At 43.7% G+C, this 19729-nt stretch overlaps 1 protein-coding gene across 1 annotated transcript in view; it reads left to right on the top strand.

The window, feature by feature from the left end:
- The window catches only part of LOC120999915 (opsin-5-like), a 64145-nt gene that overhangs the window by 31640 nt on the left and 12776 nt on the right, over nt 1-19729 (top strand). Inside the window, exon 3 of the mRNA XM_040430964.1 lies at nt 1671-2002. Within this exon, the coding sequence (XP_040286898.1) occupies nt 1671-2002 (332 nt within the window). The remainder of the gene's footprint in view (nt 1-1670; nt 2003-19729) is intronic.

The following is a 19729-nucleotide window of genomic DNA, read 5'->3' as shown; positions in this document are numbered from 1 at the left end:
TTTGATGTTGGTGTGCTGTGCCTCTTTTTCTCCACACATAGTGTTGTGTGTTTCTTCCAAACAACTCAACTTTGGTTTCATCTGTCCACAGAATATTTTGCCAGTACTGCTGTGGAACATCCAGGTGCTCTTATGCAAACTGTAAACGTGCAGCGATGTTTTTTTTGCACAGCAGTGGCTTCCTCTGTGGTATCCTCCCATGAAATCCATTCTTGTTTAGTGTTTTACGTATCGTAGATTCGCTAACAGGGATGTTAGCATATGCCAGAGACTTTTGTAAGTCTTTAGCTGACACTCTAGGATTCTTCTTCACCTCATTGAGCAGTCTGCGCTGTGCTCTTGCAGTCATCTTTACAGGACGGCCACTCCTAGGGAGAGTAGCAGCAGTGCTGAACTTTCTCCATTTATAGACAATTTGTCCTCCCGTGGACTGATAAACAGCAAGGCTTTTGGAGATACTTTTATAACCCTTTCCAGCTTTATGCAAGTCAACAATTCTTAATCGTAGGTCTTCTGAGAGCTCTTTTGTGCGAGGCATCATTCACATCAGGCAATGCTTCTTGTGAAAAGCAAACCCAGAACTGGTGTGTGTTTTTTATAGGGCAGGGCAGCTGTAACCAACACCTCCAATCTCATCTCATTGATTGGACTCCATTTGGCTGACATCTCACTCCAATTAGCTCTTCGAGATTTCATTAGTCTAGGGGTTCACATACTTTTTCCACCTGCACTGTGAATGTTTACATGGTGTGTTCAATAAAAACATTGTAACATTTAATTATTTGTGTGTTATTAGTTTAAGCAGACTATGATTGTCTATTGTTGTGACTTAGATGAAGATCAGATCACATTTTATGACCAATTTGTGCAGAAATTCATATCATTCCAAAGGGTTCACATACTTTTTCTTGCAACTGTATTTTATAGGGATAAGAAGGTTTTATTATAAACATGTTTTTTGAACACATTGGTATTTTTTGACATTTCTATCCACATAAAAATAAATCTTCCAAACTGAAAATTGCAATAGGCTGTTTTAGGAACATTCATGTTAGCTTAGGATGCGGCTATTATGCAAATTCGGTAGAAAAAGTGGAACGGGTGCTTTAAAAATATGACGCTCATAATGAGCACCATAGTTCTCAATGCATTTCCTCATGTAGTGTATTATGAAGCTGTCTATCTGATGCCACCACTAGCAGGAGCTCAGTGCATAAGAATGTATACATTTACCATTGACTGCAATGGAAGCAGTAAAATCTCTTTGCACTGAGCTCCCCCTAGTGATGGTTGCATGCAAATATAGTGTTTTCATGACGGGAACAGAAGTTCAGCCCTAGGCCCCCTCTTCCCCTAGGGAACCATAGCAACTGCATGGTTTGCTTCCATGTAAGGTATGCCACAGGAGACGCTACGGGGAATGGGGGCAGGGGGCGCCAGTTGCCTAATCAACCACAAAAAGCAAAAACACGTGTAGTCTTCATGCTCACAATGCTACCCAACCTTAATTTTCAAATTATGTTCATATATTAACATGATGTTACCTTCATGTAGACATTTTATGCTTCCCTATCCTTCCTGTGAGCATGACGTTGACACCACGCGTTTCGTGATTTACATTGCAATGGCAGCAACATTTCATACAAATTAACAATTGTTTACTCTTCCAGGCAATATGATAAAGAAGAAAACAATATACATTGTGATCATGGGCATATGGCTCTACGCGTTGCTCTGGGCAATATTTCCATTGGTCGGATGGGGTCACTATGGCCCGGAACCATTCGGTATTTCTTGCACCATTGCCTGGGCTGAGTTCCAGAATTCCATCAGTGGATTCTCATTCATTCTCAGTATGTTTATCCTGTGCACTATTACCCCCGCTACGACAATCATCTCTTGTTATACCACCATAGCCTGGAAGCTTCATAAAGCCTATCAGGAAATACAGAACTATGACAAAATGCCGAATGCGGCCAAAGTGGAGAAAAAACTAACGCTGGTAAGTGATGGGAAATCTTATCTTGTGTTATTATTTCATTATGTGTCAATCAACATCTCTGTTTCCTTTCTGAACACAGAGCTGCCTGAATAATTCATACAATTGTGTGAGGAAAATGAGATCAAGCCTTAGGAAATTTTACCAGCACTAATCTGGTCATAGACATGCCACACACACATTATATCAATAGGGCAGGAGAGATAAGAAGCTGTCTAGGGTTATAGGGTCTCTAATCTCTGTTTTCCACAGCAATAGATAGTGGGTGAAGGCGGATGGCCAGTTATTTAGAGAGAAAGTTTTGGCTTAAGGCTCTTTCACACTTGCGTTGTTGTCTTCCGGCATAGAGTTCCGTCATCGGGGCTCTATGCCGGAAGAATCCTGATCAGGATTATCCTAATGCATTCTGAATGGAGAGAAATCCGTTCAGGATGCATCAGGATGTCTTCAGTTCCGGAACGGAACGTTTTTTGGCCGGAGAAAATACCGCAGCATGCTGCGCTTTTTGCTCCGGCCAAAAATCCGGAACACTTGCCGCAAGGCCGGATCCGGAATTAATGCCCATTGAAAGGCATTGATCCGGATCCGGCCTTAAGCTAAACGTCGTTTCGGCGCATTGCCGCATCCGACATTTAGCTTTTTCAGAGTGGTTACCATGGCTGCCGGGACGCTAAAGTCCTGGCAGCCATGGTAAAGTGTAGTGGGGAGCGGGGAGCAGTGTACTTACCGTCCGTGCGGCTCCCCGGGCGCTCCAGAGTGACGTCAGGGCGCCCCAAGCGCATGGATCATGTGATCACATGGATCACGTCATCCATGCGCATGGGGCGCTCTGACGTCATTCTGGAGCGCCCCGGGAGCCGCACGGACTGTAAGTATACCGCTCCCCCGCTCCCCACTACTACTATGGCAACCAGGACTTTAATAGCGTCCTGGGTGCCATAGTAACACTGAAAGCATTTGGAAGACGGTTCCGTCTTCAAATGCTTTCAGTACACTTGCGTTTTTCCGGATCCGGAGTGTAATTCCGGCAAGTGGAGTACACGCCGGATCCGGACAACGCAAGTGTGAAAGAGGCCTTACATACAGTTCAAAGCAATTCACTTGCTGAAGATACAATAGGTGCTGACACTTCCCGCTGGGGGAGAGGCAGAGAGTGCTGCTTGGTGCATTGTATGGTTCTAAGCTTTGCAGAGAGATCCATAGTCTCAAATAAAGAAAATAAATAGTGCTTAGGGCTAACATTGTCATATTGATATCACTGGCATAGAGTCTTTGCTGTCTTTTTCTGCCTGAGTGTCAAAAGCTGTCAGCAGAGCAGACAGTAATGTTTGGTTGGACAGAAAGAAGTTCTTATCTGCCCAGACCAAGGGTGCTACCTGTTCCCCTATCTCTCGATCATCCTTCAAAATAGGGACAAATATGAACTGATTTTCCTAAATGAATAAGCCTATTAGTATCTACTTTTCTGTAAATGATTCTTTATTACTCATCTCTAAGATCTGATCCTGAGGTTTCCATAAAAATAGCTATAAAATACATTGAAAACCAGTCAGCATGTGACAAGTAAACAAGGCTCACTGATGAAATAAAATTTGTTTTTGGGGCACTAATCACTTAAATGGTAGTTTAATTAAAAAAATAAATAAGAAAAAAAAAAGTGACATGTTTCTGAGGCAGACTGCCTCCTTCCTCAGGCTAACAGACAATAGTATGCTCACCCTTCCATCCATAGGTACTGTCAGTTGTATGACATACGGTAATCCTATGTTTTCCTGCTTTTAATAGGAATCATAAAATAACAAATTACATAAATCAGTTTTTAATTATAAACACACAAACATTTTTGCTGTTTTTCTTATCGCTGTCTATGTAAAAAAAATATACAGTGCCTTGAAAAAGTTTTCACCCCCCTTGACTTTTTTCGTACTTTTGGTGCCTCATAACCTAGAATTAACATGGATTGTTTTAGGATTTGTATCATTTCATTTACAGAACATGCCCAGAAGATCTTTTTTTTTATTGTAAAGTAAACAACAAATAGGACAAAATAACAGAAAAGGTCAATGTGCATAACTAGTCACCCCCCTAAAGTCAATACTTTGTAGAGCCACCTTTTGCGGCAATCACAGCTCCAAGTCGCTTTGGATAAGTCTCTATGAGCTTGCCACGTCTTACCACTGGGATTTTTGCCCATTCCTCCTTGCAGAACTGCTCCAGCTCCTTAAAGAGGACCTTTCATCAGCATCAAGTATGTAAACTGAATATACATACATAGAGAGCGGCGCCCAGGGACCCCCCTGCACTTACTATTATCCCCGGGCGCCGCTCCGTTCTCCGGTTATAGCCTCCGGTATAGTCATAGTTAGGCTCCACCCATTTGAGCCTGCCGACGTCTCTTTCTCCTATGTTGTAGCGCTGGCCAATCGCAGCGCTCAGCTCATAGCATGGCTAAGAGCTGAGCGCTGCGATTGGCCAGCGCTACAGCATAGGAGAAGGAGACCGCGGCAGGCTCAAATGGGTGGAGCCTAACTATGACTTTACCGGAGCCTATAACCGGAGAACGGAGCGGCGCCCGGGGATAATAGTAAGTGCAGGGGGGTCCCTGGGCGCCGCTCTCCATGTATGTATATTCAGTTTACATACTTGATGCTGATGAAAGGTCCTCTTTAAGGTTGGATTGTTTGCGCTTGTGAACAGCAATCTTTAAGTCTGACCACAGATTTTCTATTAGATTGAGATCTGGGCTGTGACTAGGCAATTCCAACACATTTACATGTCTCCCCTTAAACCACTCAAGTGTTGCTTCAGCAGAGTGTTTGGGGTCATTGTCCTGCTGGAAGGTGAACCTCCGTCCTAGTCTCAGATCACCCACAGAGTGGGACAGGTTTTTCTCAAGAATATCCCTGTATCTAGCACCATCCATCTTTCCCTCAACTCTGACCAGTTTCCCAGTCCCGGCTGCTGAAAAATGGTGTTGGTGTTCTTTGGGTGATGTGATGTGCTGGGTTTGCGCCAGACATAGCGTTTTCTTTGATGGCCGAAAAGTTCAATGTTAGTTTCATCAGACCAGAGCACCTTCCTCCATACATTTTGGGAGTCTCCCACATGCCCTATGGCAAACTTACAATGTGCCTTTTTTGTTTTTAGCTGAAAGTAAAGCTGCAAAAACCAGTGTCAGGCAGCTGCTGCCAAGGCCAATAAGATAATGGGTTGCATCAAAAGGGGCATAGATGCCCGTGATGAGAACATAGTCCTACTACTTTACAAATCATTAGTCTGACCACACATGGAGTACTGTGTACAGTTCTGGGCTCCAGTGAACAAGGCAGACATAGCAGAGCTGGAGAGGGTCCAGAGGAGGGCAACTAAAGTAATAACTAGAATGGGGCAACTACAGTACCCTGAAAGATTATCAAAATTAGGGTTATTCACGTTAGAAAAAAGACGACTGAGGGGAGATCTAATTACTATGTATAAATATATCAGGGGTCAGAAGAGAGATCTCTCCCATCATCTATTTATCCCCAGGACTGTGACTGTGACGAGGGGACATCCTCTGCGTCTGGAGGAAATAAGGTTTGTACACAAACATAGAAAAGGATTCTTTACGGTAAGAGCAGTGAGACTATGGAACTCTCTGCCTGAGGAGGTGGTGATGGGGAGTACAATAAAGGAATTCAAGAGGGGCCTGGATGTATTTCTGGAGGGTAATAATATCACAGGCTATAGCTACTAGAGAGGGGTCGTTGATCCAGGGAGTTATTCTGATTGCCGGATTGGAGTCGGGAAGGAAATTGGCTTCTACCTCACAGGGTTTTTTTGCCTTCCTCTGGATCAACTTGCAGAATAGCGGGCCGAACTTGATGGACAGGTGTCTTTTTTCGGCCTTATGTACTACTATGTTACTATGTTTCTTCTGGCCACTCTGCCATAAAGCCCAACTCTATGGAGTGTACAGCTTATTATCGTCCTATGTACAGATACTCCAGTCTCTGCTGTGGAACTCTGCAGTTCCTCCAGGGTTACCTTAGGTCTCTGTGCTGCCTCTCTGATTAATGCCCTCCTTGCCCGGTGCATGAGTTTTGGTGGGCGGCCGTCTCTTGGCAAGTTTGCTGTTGTGCTATGTTCTTTCCATCTGGTTATGATAGATTTGATGGTGCTCCTGGGATCATCAAAGATTTAGATATTTTTTTTATAACCTAACCCTGACTTGTACTTCTCAACAACATTGTCCCTTACTTGTTTGGAGAGTTCCTTGGTCTTCATGGCAGTGTTTGGTTAGTGATGTCTCTTGCTTAGGTGTTGCAGCCTCTGGGGCCTTTCAATAATGGCATGTATATGTAATGACAGATTATGTGACACTTAGATTGCACCCAGGTGGACATCATTTCACTAATTATGTGACTTCTGAAGGTAATTGGTTGCACCAGAGCTTTTTATGGGCTTCCTAACAAAGGGGGTGAATACATACGCACATGCCAATGTTATGTTTTCTATTTCTAAACAATAGTTTTATTTATATATTTTTATCATTTTACTTCACCAACTCAGACTATTGTAAAATAATCAGCAGGCATTTACCATCTGAATTTAACATATATAACACATTTAATATAATGATCAAATAAAATATTATGGATAAAATATTATGCATATTACTACAATATATCTTAAACTTTACATACAATATATGAAAAGGATTAATAACCATATAACAACACAATGTAACTCCAAGTCAATCACACTTCTGTGAAATCCAACTGTCCACTTAGGAAGCAACACTGAGTGACAATCAATTTCACATGCTGTTGTGCAAATGGGATAGACAACAGGTGGAAATTATAGGCAATTAGCAAGACACCCCCAATAAAGGAGTGGTTCTGCAGGTGGTGACCACAGAACACTTCTCAGTTCCTATGCTTCCTGGCTGATGTTTTGGTCACTTTTGAATGCTCGCGGTGCTTTCACTCTAGTGGTAGCATGAGACGGAGTCTACAACCCACACAAGTGGCTCAGGTAGTGCAGATTATCCAGGATGGCACATCAATGCGAGCTGTGGCAAGAAGGTTTGCTGTGTCTGTCAGCGTAGTGTCCAGAGCATGGAGGCGCTACCAGGAGACAGGCCAGTACATCAGGAGACGTGGAGGAGGCCGTAGGATGGCAACAACCCAGCAGCAGGACCGCTACCTCCGCCTTTGTGCAAGGAGGAACAGGAGGAGCACTGCCAGAGCCCTGCAAAATGACCTCCAGCAGGCCACAAATGTGCATGTGTCTGCTCAAACGGTCAGAAACAGACTCCATGAGGGTGATATGAGGGCCTGACGTCCACAGGTGGGGGTTGTGCTTACAGCCCAACACCATGCAGGACGTTTGGCATTTGCCAGAGAACACCAAGATTGGCAAATTCGCCACTGGCGCCCTGTGCTCTTCACAGATGAAAGCAGGTTCACACTGAGCACATGTGACAGACGTGACAGAGTCTGGAGACGCCGTGGAGAACGTTCTGCTGCCTGCAACATCCTCCAGCATGACCGGTTTGGCATTGGGTCAGTAATGGTGTGGGGTGGCATTTCTTTGGAGGGCCACACAGCCCTCCATGTGCTTGCCAGAGGTAGCCTGACTGCCATTAGGTACCGAGATGAGATCCTCAGACCCCTTGTGAGACCATATGCTGGTGCGGTTGGCCCTGGGTTCCTCCTAATGCAAGACAATGCTAGACCTCATGTGGCTGGAGTGTGTCAGCAGTTCCTGCAAGACGAAGGCATTGATGCTATGGACTGGCCCGCCCGTTCCCCAGACCTGAATCCAATTGAGCACATCTGGGACATCATGTCTCGCTCTATCCACCAACGTCACGTTGCACCACAGACTGTCCAGGAGTTGGCAGATGCTTTAGTCCAGGTCTGGGAGGAGATCCCTCAGGAGACCGTCCGCCACCTCATCAGGAGCATGCACAGGCGTTGTAGGGAGGTCATACAGGCACGTGGAGGCCACACACACTGCTGAGCCTCATTTTGACTTGTTTTAAGGACATTGCATCAAAGTTGGATCAGCCTGTAGTGTGTTTTTCCACTTTAATTTTGAGTGTGACTCCAAATCCAGACCTCCATGGGTTGAAAAATTTGATTTCCATTTTTTTATTTTTGTGTGATTTTGTTGTCAGCACATTCAACTATGTAAAGAACAAAGTATTTCAGAAGAATATTTTATTAATTCAGATCTAGGATGTGTTATTTTTGTGTTCCCTTTATTTTTTTAAACAGTGTATATTGCCACTGGTGCTGAATGCCCTTTCTGAGGGGGCACTTGTGGCAGGAATGCAAAGATATTTCTTGGCTAGGCTTGCCACCCTGGGAAAATTAGCCTGGTGCAGCCTCCACCACTCCAGTGGGTCAGCTTCTCCTTCTACATCCAGTGCCTGCAGGTTACTCTTAAAGGGAGTCTGTCACCTCCATATGGCCATATACAGTGCTTACATGGCTCTGTAGCACACCCATACAGGATTGTAACTGTACCTTTGTTCTTTTCTTTCGACTTGCACCAGCAGGAAAAACAAAGTTTAATTCATATGCAAATGAGCACTCGCAAGTGCCCAGGGGCGGTGTTCAGTGTGTAGATGCTCAGGCTGCTCTGCCTTCTTTTTACTTTACTCCTCCCCGGCCTCTTCCTTTGCCCGCCCTCCAAGTCCGGACCTATCGATGAGGCAAGAGACTTGGAGGGCGGGTAAAGGAAGAGACTGGGGAGGAGTAAAGTGAAAAGAAGGCAGAGCAGCCTGGGCAGCTACACACTGAACGCCGCCCCTGGGCACTTGCGAGTGCTCATTTGCATATGAATTAAACTTCGTTTTTTCCTGCTGGTGCAAGTCTAAAGAAAAGAACAAAGGTACCGTTACAATCCTGTATAGGTGTGCTACAGAGCCATGTAAGCACTGTATATGACCATATGAAGGTGACAGACTCCCTTTAAGCTCAATTTCAATCGCTTCTCTGTCAGTGAGGGCAGCTGGGCCAGGCTGAGCGGATGCCTTTTTGAAAAAGCTGCCCAGACTTCGTTTACTCCTCTTGGGTTCTCTCTGGGCTTCTCCATCAGCTCCTGTGCTTGTGTGTGATGCTGATGACTCTGTGGCAAAAAACAACTTGGGTCTCTAGCAGTGCCTGAATTTCTGCTGCTGCTTTTGTGAAGATGAAGTCTCTTCGGTCATCTGCTATATATGATTGATGACCTCCTGGATATGGCCTCCTTGGTCGACCAACGCTTCAGATCATCAGTTTCAGCCTCTGAGTACTTCTCATTTAAATACTTGAGGATGGCTCTCTTCATGTCCTTCGTCAGGTCTGTGTCAATGTCATCATCAGCTAGAGGAAGAACTGTGGTGTTTAGAAGGTGGAGCACAGGTTTGACATACGACACACTCACATACTCTTCTCCAGACAGAGCATCTGTGAACTCCAACAGGGGATTGAGGGTCTTGCTCATAGATTGTAACACATCAATGTCCAAGTTGGTACCAGGTGCCTGGTTTTCCGGTCTGCTTTCAGGACCTGTGCTATGGCCTTCTCTTGTTCAAGCACCCGCTGAATCATCTGCTGTCGAGACCCCCATCTTGTTGGTGTTTCAGTGATGAGGCGGTGAGGAGGCAGGTTTAGCTCAGCCTGGGCATTAGCCATTTGTCTCTTCCTTTTCCAAGTGTAAGAAAAGGCACTCACTGTTTTCTTGCATTTGCCAATTGCATGTTCAACACGGGCGTCTTTCACAGTTCTCTCTAAGGACAAAATTGGACGATATTATTAGCACAGTCAACAACCCCTGCATTATGTTGAACTAGTCTAGGACTAAAAAAAACGTTAACCTACCGATGGCGAGGTGAAGCCTTTGGCCGAAACACTGCAGTCTTGTCCAGCCGTTCATTTCCACTGCTTTCACAATATTTGCGCCATTGTCTGTTGTTATGCAGACTTGTAACTCTTCTTTAAGTCCCCATGACTCTAGCGCTTCCTTTAATCCCTGAGATATCAGTTCACCCATATGATCCTCTGGAAAATAAGATGTCTGTAGGCATCTGTTGCACAACTTCCACTTGTCATTGATGAAGTGGATTGTGAGACTAATGTAAGGCTCCATTGTGCGACTTGACCACAAGTCTGTAGTAGTTGCATAGTGTTTTATGCTCCGGAGTTCTTTCTTCACTTGCTCGCGGACTTTGTTATACAGTTTGAGCACTTCTGTTTGGCTAAAGTATTTGCGGCTAGGTACCTCATAACGTGGATCGAGTGTCTTAATCATATTCTGAAAGCCGCTATTCTCCACTGTGAGAAACTGCACCATGTCCTTACACAGGTATAGGGTAATGGCATTTGTAATGTCAATCCACCGCCGATTTTTTTTGTCATACGGAGTGTCTTTAGATGACATCTAGGGCTGCAGGAAACAATTAATTTAGCAATCGAGTACTCTAAGACAAAACCTTCTTATACTATTACTAACGTATTGCTATTTGCTTTCTAAAAACTATATTTTTATTGTGGTTTATAAATAACCATGTTGTGGCATTTGCCATCATCTGCCTGCCATATGTTCCCCAGAAGAGCCAGTGCCATCAGCCACTGCCCCCATGTGGCATTTTCCATCTGCCTGCCATATGTCCCCCAGCCCAGAAGAGCCAGTGCCATCAGCCCCCATGTGGAATTTGCCATCTGCCTGTGCCTGCCATATGTCTCCCAGCCCAGAAGCGCCAGTGCCATCAGCCCCCATGTGGCATTTGCCATCTGCCTGCCATATGTCCCCCAGCCCAGAAGAGCCAGTGCCATCAGCCCCGATGTGGCATTTGCCATCTGCCTGTGCCTGCCATATGTCCCCCAACCCAGAAGCGCCAGTGCTATCAGCCCCCATGTGGCATTTGCCATCTGCCTGCCATATGTCCCCCAGCTCAGAAGAGCCAGTGCCATCAGCCCCGATGTGGCATTTGCCATCTGCCTGTGCCTGCCATATGTCCCCCAGCCCAGAAGAGCCAGTGCTATCAGCCCCGATGTGGCATTTGCCATCTGCCTGCCATATGTCCCCCAGCCCAGAAGAGCCAGTGCCATCAGCCCCATGTGGCATTTGCCATCTGCCTGTGCCTGCCATATGTCCCCAGCCCAAAAGAGCCAGTGCCATCAGCCCCCATGTAGCATTTGCCCCCCCATAATCGCTATACTTACCTATCCTGCAGGCCAGGGTGCTCGGTGAGCCGGCAGTCCTCACTTCGCAGGAGTCGCGTCTTCTTCCCAGCATGCATTGCAGGACCTGACTTCACACACAGCGTCAGCCAGCGGGCTGACACTGTGTGCATGCCAGGCCCTGGCAACTAAAGTACAGCGCTGTGCGTAGTCGGGAGCTGGAGCCACATCGGTGAGCAGAGAAGGTTCGGGTTTGTCTATTCATTACCACTCCTGGTCATATCGCGGTCCGGCGATATACGCGATATGGACAAAATCTGTATCGTTGCACAGATTCATATAGTCCATATCATATATCGCATACAGTTGCAAGAAAAAATATGTGAACCCTTTGGAATGATATGGATTTCTGCACAAATTGGTCATAAAATGTGATCTGATCTTCATCTAAGTCACAACAATAGACAATCACAGTCTGCTTAAACTAATAGCACACAAAGAATTCAATGTTACCATGTTTTTAGTGAAAACACCATGTAAACATTCACAGTGCAGGTGGAAAAAGTATGTGAACCCTTGGATTTAATAACTGGTTGAACCTCCTTTGGCAGCAATAACTTCAACCAAACGTTTCCTGTAGTTGCAGATCAGACGTGCACAACGGTCAGGAGTAATTCTTGACCATTCCTCTTGACAGAACTGTTTCAGTTCAGCAATATTCTTGGGATGTCTGGTGTGAATCGCTTTCTTGAGGTCATGCCACAGCATCTCAATCGGGTTGAGGTCAGGACTCTGACTGGGCCACTCCAGAAGGCATATTTTCTTCTGTTTAAGCCATTCTGTTGTTTTACTTCAATGCTTTGGGTCTTTGTCCTGTTGCAACACCCATCTTCTGTTGAGCTTCAGCTGGTGGACAGATGGCCTTAAGTTCTCCTGCAAAATGTCTTGATAAACTTGGGAATTCATTTTTTCCTTCGATAGCAAGGAGCCCCAAACCATGATGCCCCCACCACCATACTTCACAGTTGGGATGAGGTTTTGATGTTGGTGTGCTGTGCCTCTTTTTCTCCACACAGAGTGTTGTGTCTTTCTTCCAAACAACTCAACTTTGGTTTCATCTGTCCACAGAATATTTTGCCAGTACTGCTGTGGAACATCCAGGTGCTCTTGTGCAAACTGTAAACGTGCAGCAATGTTTTTTTTGGACAGCAGTGGCTTCCTCTGTGGTATCCTTTCTTGAAATCCATTCTTGTTTAGTGTTTTACGTATCGTAGATTCGCTAACAGGGATGTTAGCATATGCCAGAGACTTTTGTAAGTCTTTAGCTGACACTCTAGGATTCTTCTTCACCTCCATTGAGCAGTCTGCACTGTGCTCTTGCAGTCATCTTTACAGGATGGCCACTCCTAGGGAGAGAAGCAGCAGTCCTGAACTTTCTCCATTTATAGCCAATTTGTCTTACCGTGGACTGATGAACAGCAAGGCTTTTGGAGATACTTTTATAACCCTTTCCAGCTTTATGCAAGTCAATAATTCAAAATCGTAGGTTTTCTGAGAGCTCTTTTGTGCAAGGCATCATTCACATCAGGCAATGCTTCTTGTGAAAAGCAAACCCAGAACTGGTGTGTGTTTTTTATAGGGCAGGGCAGCTGTAACCAACACCTCCAATCTCATCTCATTGACTGGACTCCAGTTGGCTGACACCTCACTCCAATTAGCTCTTGGAGATGTCATTAGTCTAGGGGTTGCAGTGAAAGGAAACCACGGCACTCGTTTAGGTAGTTTTGAAAACTTATATTTTCATATCATTTCATTATTCATTTCATCATTTATCATATAATTTTTGTTAGCATCCAGGAATGAAATATGCACAAACTGGCCAACGTTTCGGTCCTAATATGGGACCTTGGTCACGGCCTGGAGTAAGGTAAATGCAAAGCAATACGTCAGGGTATTTTTGCATGATAAATGGATTCATGGTCAATTCATAATATTTACAACAAAATAATGTCCAGTGTCTAGTATACAGAGATACAGAGGATGGGTAAGACATTGTGAGGCAGAGCAATTTCCACTCGTAGTGGCATCGTCACTAGTGAAATTACACTTAGAGAAATACATATACATACAAAACTATAAGCCTCAGTAAATTACAAATAGAAATCAGCAGAAAAATCAGTAGTAGCTGGGCAATCGATAAGCTTGGTTCAGAGCTAGCAAACAAATGCAGACAAATGCAGAGTGGTGCAGGTCAACAGAGCGTCTCAAGGGTAACGTGGCCTGTGGAGTGTGACATAGATTATAGCATATATCGGTAACTGCATGATAAGTAATGATGAGGATAAGTATATATAGAGACAAAGGCAAATATACAGTATATAGGGGTTCAGCAGAGTCATAGCCCAGTTATCTATAGAAATCTGTCTAGGGGTGCCGGTTGTAGAGAGAACATCAAAGGTGCAAGCAGAACGGCGGTATGCGGGTAATTAGAGAGGTTTCATATTTACCTTAGTCGTGTCTTGCATGTTGCCTGTGGGATGCGCTGGCTTGCACTGCGCTTGTGTCTCTTTTAAAGTATGCCGCTGGTGCGGGCGAGCGTCCTACGTCAGAGCGTACGGCCCTGTCGCACGCATGACCTCAACACGCACCAGCGGGTGACGTCACCGCGGCAGCGGCGCACGCATGCGCAGTAGGCCGGCCGGGACCAGGGCTGGCATAATACTGTGGGCAACCTGATCTAGACGATAAAAAGGGTATCTCTACTGCCCAAACATAGATGAGTATGGCGATAGTGGTCTAAAGTGGTATATACAGTGGCGCAGTGTGTCCCCTAAAAGAAAAGGGGGGGGGGGGCGGTTTAGGACGTACATTGGGGTATTAACATAGGCCCAACCAGGGTAGAAGACTTTCTAGCAGACAAAATATATTACGTTATTAACTCTATGTGGCCGAGACAAATACCAGATAAATACCAGATGTCTGGACAGTACAATATATTTTTTGTTATATATTATGCACTATATGTTCTTATATATTATTATATCCTGGTTAGGATGGACTTTATGAGTCATTTTGTCATTTTGTCAGACAAAATGACTCATAAAGTCCATCCTAACCAGGTAGTATGAGATATACCATAGTCGCACAATATATAATATATAGTATAATATTCATATCTTTAACATAGACGTACTAATATAAATAGAGTATATAATAATATATAAGAACATATAGTGCATAATATATAACAAAAAATATATTGTACTGTCCAGACATCTGGTATTTATCTGGTATTTGTCTCGGCCACATAGAGTTAATAACGTAATATATTTTGTCTGCTAGAAAGTCTTCTACCCTGGTTGGGCCTATGTTAATACCCCAATGTACGTCCTAAACCGCCCCCCCCCCCTTTTCTTTTAGGGGACACACTGCGCCACTGTATATACCACTTTAGACCACTATCGCCATACTCATCTATGTTTGGGCAGTAGACCCTTTTTATCGTCTAGATCAGGTTGCCCACAGTATTATGCCAGCCATGGTCCCGGCCGGCCTACTGCGCATGCGTGCGCCACTGCCGCGGTGACGTCACCCGCTGGTGCATGTTGAGGTCATGCGTGCGACAGGGCCGTACGCTCTGACGTAGGACGCTCGCCCGCACCAGCGGCATACTTTAAAAGAGACACAAGCGCAGTGCAAGCCAGCGCATCCCACAGGCAACATGCAAGACACGACTAAGGTAAATATGAAACCTCTCTAATTACCCGCATACCGCCGTTCTGCTTGCACCTTTGATGTTCTCTCTACAACCAGCACCCCTAGACAGATTTCTATAGATGACTGGGCTATGACTCTGCTGACCCCTATATACTGTATATTTGCCTTTGTCTCTATATATACTTATCCTCATCATTACTTATCATGCAGTTACCGATATATGCTATAATCTATGTCACACTCCACAGGCCACGTTACCCTTGAGACGTTCTGTTGACCTGCACCACTCTGCATTTGTCTGCATTTGTTTGCTAGCTCTGAACCAAGCTTATCGATTGCCCAGCTACTACTGATTTTTCTGCTGATTTCTATTTGTCATTTACTGAGGCTTATAGTTTTGTATGTATATGTATTTCTCTAAGTGTAATTTCACTAGTGACGATGCCACTACGAGTGGAAATTGCTCTGCCTCACAATGTCATCCTCTGTATCTCTGTATACTAGACACTGGACATTATTTTGTTGTAAATATTATGAATTGACCATGAATCCACTTATCATGCAAAAATACCCTGACGTATTGCTTTGCATTTACCTTACTCCAGGCCGTGACCAAGGTCCCATATTAGGACCGAAACGTTGGCCAGTTTGTGCATATTTCATTCCTGGATGCTAACAAAAATGATATGATAAATGATGAAATGAATAATGAAATGATATGAAAATACAAGTTTTCAAAACTACCTAAACGAGTGCCGTGGTTTACTTTCACTGCATTACCTCAATTACCATTGAGCACCGTACCTAACGACACCAGAGGAGTGCCGTCCAACCCAAGCTATTTCAAGATTAGTCTAGGGGTTCACATACTTTTTCCACCTGCACTGTGAATGTTTGCATGGTGTGTTCAATATAAACATGGTAACATATAATTCTTTGTGTGTTATTAGTTTAAGCAGACTGTGATTGTCTATTGTTGTGACTTAGATGAAGATCAGATCACATCTTATGACCAATTTGTGTAGAAATCATTCCAAAGGGTTCACATACTTTTTCTTGCAACTGTATATCGCCCACCCCTAATTCAGATTAACAAAACATTGAACTTAAGGCTGTAATGTTCCAAAATACTAAAAAGTCAAGGGGGTGAATACTTTTGCAAGGCACTATATGAAAAGCTCCTGTTCCTCATTGGTCATTATAGCATTCGCAATAAACTGACAGTTTTTTTTTCGCAGCTCATTTGTCAGCTTTGCTGTATAGACTGGGATAGAATGAGCAGAGTCATCTCATTATCATTAGAGGGTTAATGGCAGTTGTGTTGTACTTCTGGAGTCCTAGATAAGGCAGGAGAGCAATGGTCTGCACACAAATAAGGTGGCTGTGTACTACAAAAAACAAAGACAGATAAGCCCAGCCTCCAATGACTCTGTGGAACAGGAAGATTGTGGAGCCCGGACAATGTAGAAAAAAACTGAAAATTTCAGCCACTGGATAAAACAACTTTGGATCCTATATTGAAGTAGTGTATTAAAATCCAGAGATGACCTCACATAGCATACAAATGACTCACCATCTGATCCGTTCCGAGTGACAACACACCCTTAGCTGCGTACTAGAACATCTAGTAATTTCTGACATATCTCTGTCAATGAGACAATACCATAAAGATGTTTGTGCCTCCAATATGGCCGCCTCCAGGGAAGATTTTTTTTATATAAAAAATGCTACATAAAAAAAAAAGGAATGAACACATTCTGAAAAGGTATAAGACATCTCTTTTAAGAATCCCCTTCAAGGAACCTTAAGATGTAGAGTGCAACATAATATTTCTTTTACTGTAAGCCCCTCCCATAAGTGTAGACCTTGATAACGGCCAAAGAGCCTCTAACAACAACATTGTCTGAGTAACCCAATTAACAGTTCCAGCAGCTGTCCTTCATAATCAAAGTTCCCCATATAATCAGTGCCACCACTAGGGGGAGCTCCCTGCATACAGATTTATACAGCTTACAATAAGTCAATGGGCACAGGAGTCACCATATGCAGCTCGCTTCCCCTAGCGACAGCTGCCCGCAGCTTTTACAGGAGACTTGTCCGCTCTACCAGGAGTCAGGGAGATTTCCTCCTTTTTTGGAGACAATCCCGACAGCTTTGACACCTAAGAAACAGAATGTGAGTGTAAGACACAGGGAATTGTTTCAGCCACTTTATTTACCTTTATGGGACATTTGATGGGGGATAATTCTGCCCACCAGTTCAGTTTTCGAAACATACATGAACGTGTACACTGGGTCATGGCAGCACCTTTTCTTTCATAGAGGAGTTTTTTTTTTTCAGTATCTGAATATATGTTGTTTTCCAGGAGTTTACTTCAATCACTATCATTTTTAATGCTAATAATAAATAATTGATACTCATGATGAGTCAGATCACATGTCCATGTATCTATCACACAAATTAGTCTCCCATGTAATATAATTAGTTGTCTACGGTGCCAGCAATGAAATATTCCAAGCATGATACTAATTAGATCTCAGAATATTTGTTTACATAGCAATGACTGGAAAAAATTCTATTAAGCAGGGCATGCCCTTGGTTTCCATCAGTAGCAGATGGTACTCCATCCATGAAGACATCATAGGACAGAGAAACCATCACCATGGATAAAAAAGAAATCTTGAAAAAAATTGATAAACCCATTTTCCATATGACATGTCCAGGTTATGTATTTAGGTCTCTGCCACTCATATTAGAAAAATTCCTGAGACTCATTGGGAGAATGGATTGAGTAGATGACTGCAAAGGGACAAGAGCAGCCATTTTGCTAAGAAGAGCATGACCTTGATTTCCATGAGTAGCAGATGGTACTCCATCCGTGAAGACGTCACAGGACAGAGAAACCATCACCATGGATAAAAAAAAAACATCTTGAAAAACAACTGATAAATACATTTTCCATAAGTCATGTCCAAGATATGTATTTAGCAAAGATGAGCGAATCGATTCCTAATGAAACTAGTTCATTATGAATTTCACAAAAATTCATCTGACCAACAAATCTTTTGCAGTTCGTTTCGATGAATTGCAGAAGATGACACAATGCCATTTTACTGTGAGAATTGGTGGGGAAATACCACAAGGTAAGAAAAAAGATGCTCAATGACACTGGGTCAAAGTGGGCCCATATCAGCCAACCAGGGGAGCAGCATGCAGGGAGGTGACTGTGCAGAACAAACAGAACGTCATTCTGCGGTTTACTGGTGACCTGGAAGGAAGCTGTTCTGTGGCTCTGCCTCTGCAGACTGAAACTCTGAATTAGGGACAGTATAAAAGATTATAGGGAGAGAGTAGATAATTCGGAAGGACAGTGTAAGAAGATTATAGGGAGAGAATATTTGGGTATATTAAGGGGTGTAATCAGGAGGAGGGTGTATTTGCTGTCAGGCTAGTGTCAGCTCAGCTTCTGGCAACTAGTTCTACGTTACAGATTCCTTCCAGTGCAGTGATTTTTTTTGGAAACTGTGTTAATGAAGGCATACTACATCAAAGTGTATACTTGGCATGCAAAAATATTACGTTTTAGTGAACGCATGTTATGCTGTGAAAAAAAGTGCTCAATAATTCTACCGCATTTCACATCCGTAACACAAATTATAAATGTTAGGAAAGGCCTACTGCATCAGTCTTTATCATCACTGTCCAAAAAACTGCATTGTCACACCTAAGTGTTAATGAAGGGATGCCATTACTGCTTCAGAACAACTAGTTCAAACATGTTTCACTGCAAAAATTGCATTATTACTCTTGTAAAAACCCTTGGAAATACCAGTGTGCAGTGTGTTTGTAGAAGAGGAGGAATTTGGGAAATTTTATTGCACCTCTGTCTTTAAATTACAGAAAAAAACACTTGCAATTTTGCTAGTATCGTTCAGTAATCTGTGTGTACCAAACCTGTGTCTTTTCATTTAGGAAACTCAGTTAAAGGAAACCAGTCACTTTTCATTTATAGGCCTCATAATAAAATGTCTGGAAAATGAGAGATTGCAAAACGAAAGAACCCGGTCTCATCATCCGAGAGTCAGAATGTGTTTAGTAGCAGCACTAGCCATCTGGCCAGTAGAGTAGTGGCATTTGTAGCCAGGGTGGTGCTAGTTGGGGAAAATACAGAGCACAGAATTGTGATGGGGACCAAGATACTACAGCTGCCAAGGGAGCTACTCTATTACAAGGGTACCCCTGAAATAAAGGGATCAGACATCTATAGAAGGTTCTGAACCATCCGGGTCATGTGGGATTCTGACAGCAAGGAATTTGCTCCTTTATTGCATGAAGGATTATTGTCTCTGGAACAATACCACACTTTGAGATAGCCTGGCCATCCATATCTTAAATCTGTACCCCTCAGCCGAGGAATTGCAGAAAGGGTTAACAAGAACAGTATAGCATTCCTATTGTTACTTGGAGAGACGGCAAAGTATCTTTAGAGAGAGATAGAAACAGAGAATACTACAGCTACCATCATTGTTGCTGCCTGTAAACAGCTATTGAGAATAGTTACCTCTGTAAGATGCTTTAGAACTGTGCCTTTTGCTGCTATAAGTACTACTACCCCTATCATCAATCCAGTAAAGAAAGACTTTATTTATTGCAACCTCCTGCTGTGCACCCAGCCAAACTGTTCACCACCAAAGGCACCTTAACTGCCATCAGGAGTGCCCTGATGGGAGAAAGGGTGCACCTTCCAGTCACTGCATATCCAGGGTGGAGATAGTCACCATGAACTGTGAGCACTACTACCATCATCTTAGCAATTACCACTCCTCCCCTCCGGATTGCTGCAGATAGAAAAGACATC

The sequence above is a fragment of the Bufo bufo genome, chromosome 4 (assembly GCF_905171765.1).
Source record: "Bufo bufo chromosome 4, aBufBuf1.1, whole genome shotgun sequence".
In the NCBI taxonomy this organism is placed as follows: Eukaryota; Metazoa; Chordata; class Amphibia; order Anura; family Bufonidae; genus Bufo; species Bufo bufo.
Note: the sequence above shows the minus strand (reverse complement) of the source record. Positions and strands in the feature narration are given on the sequence as shown.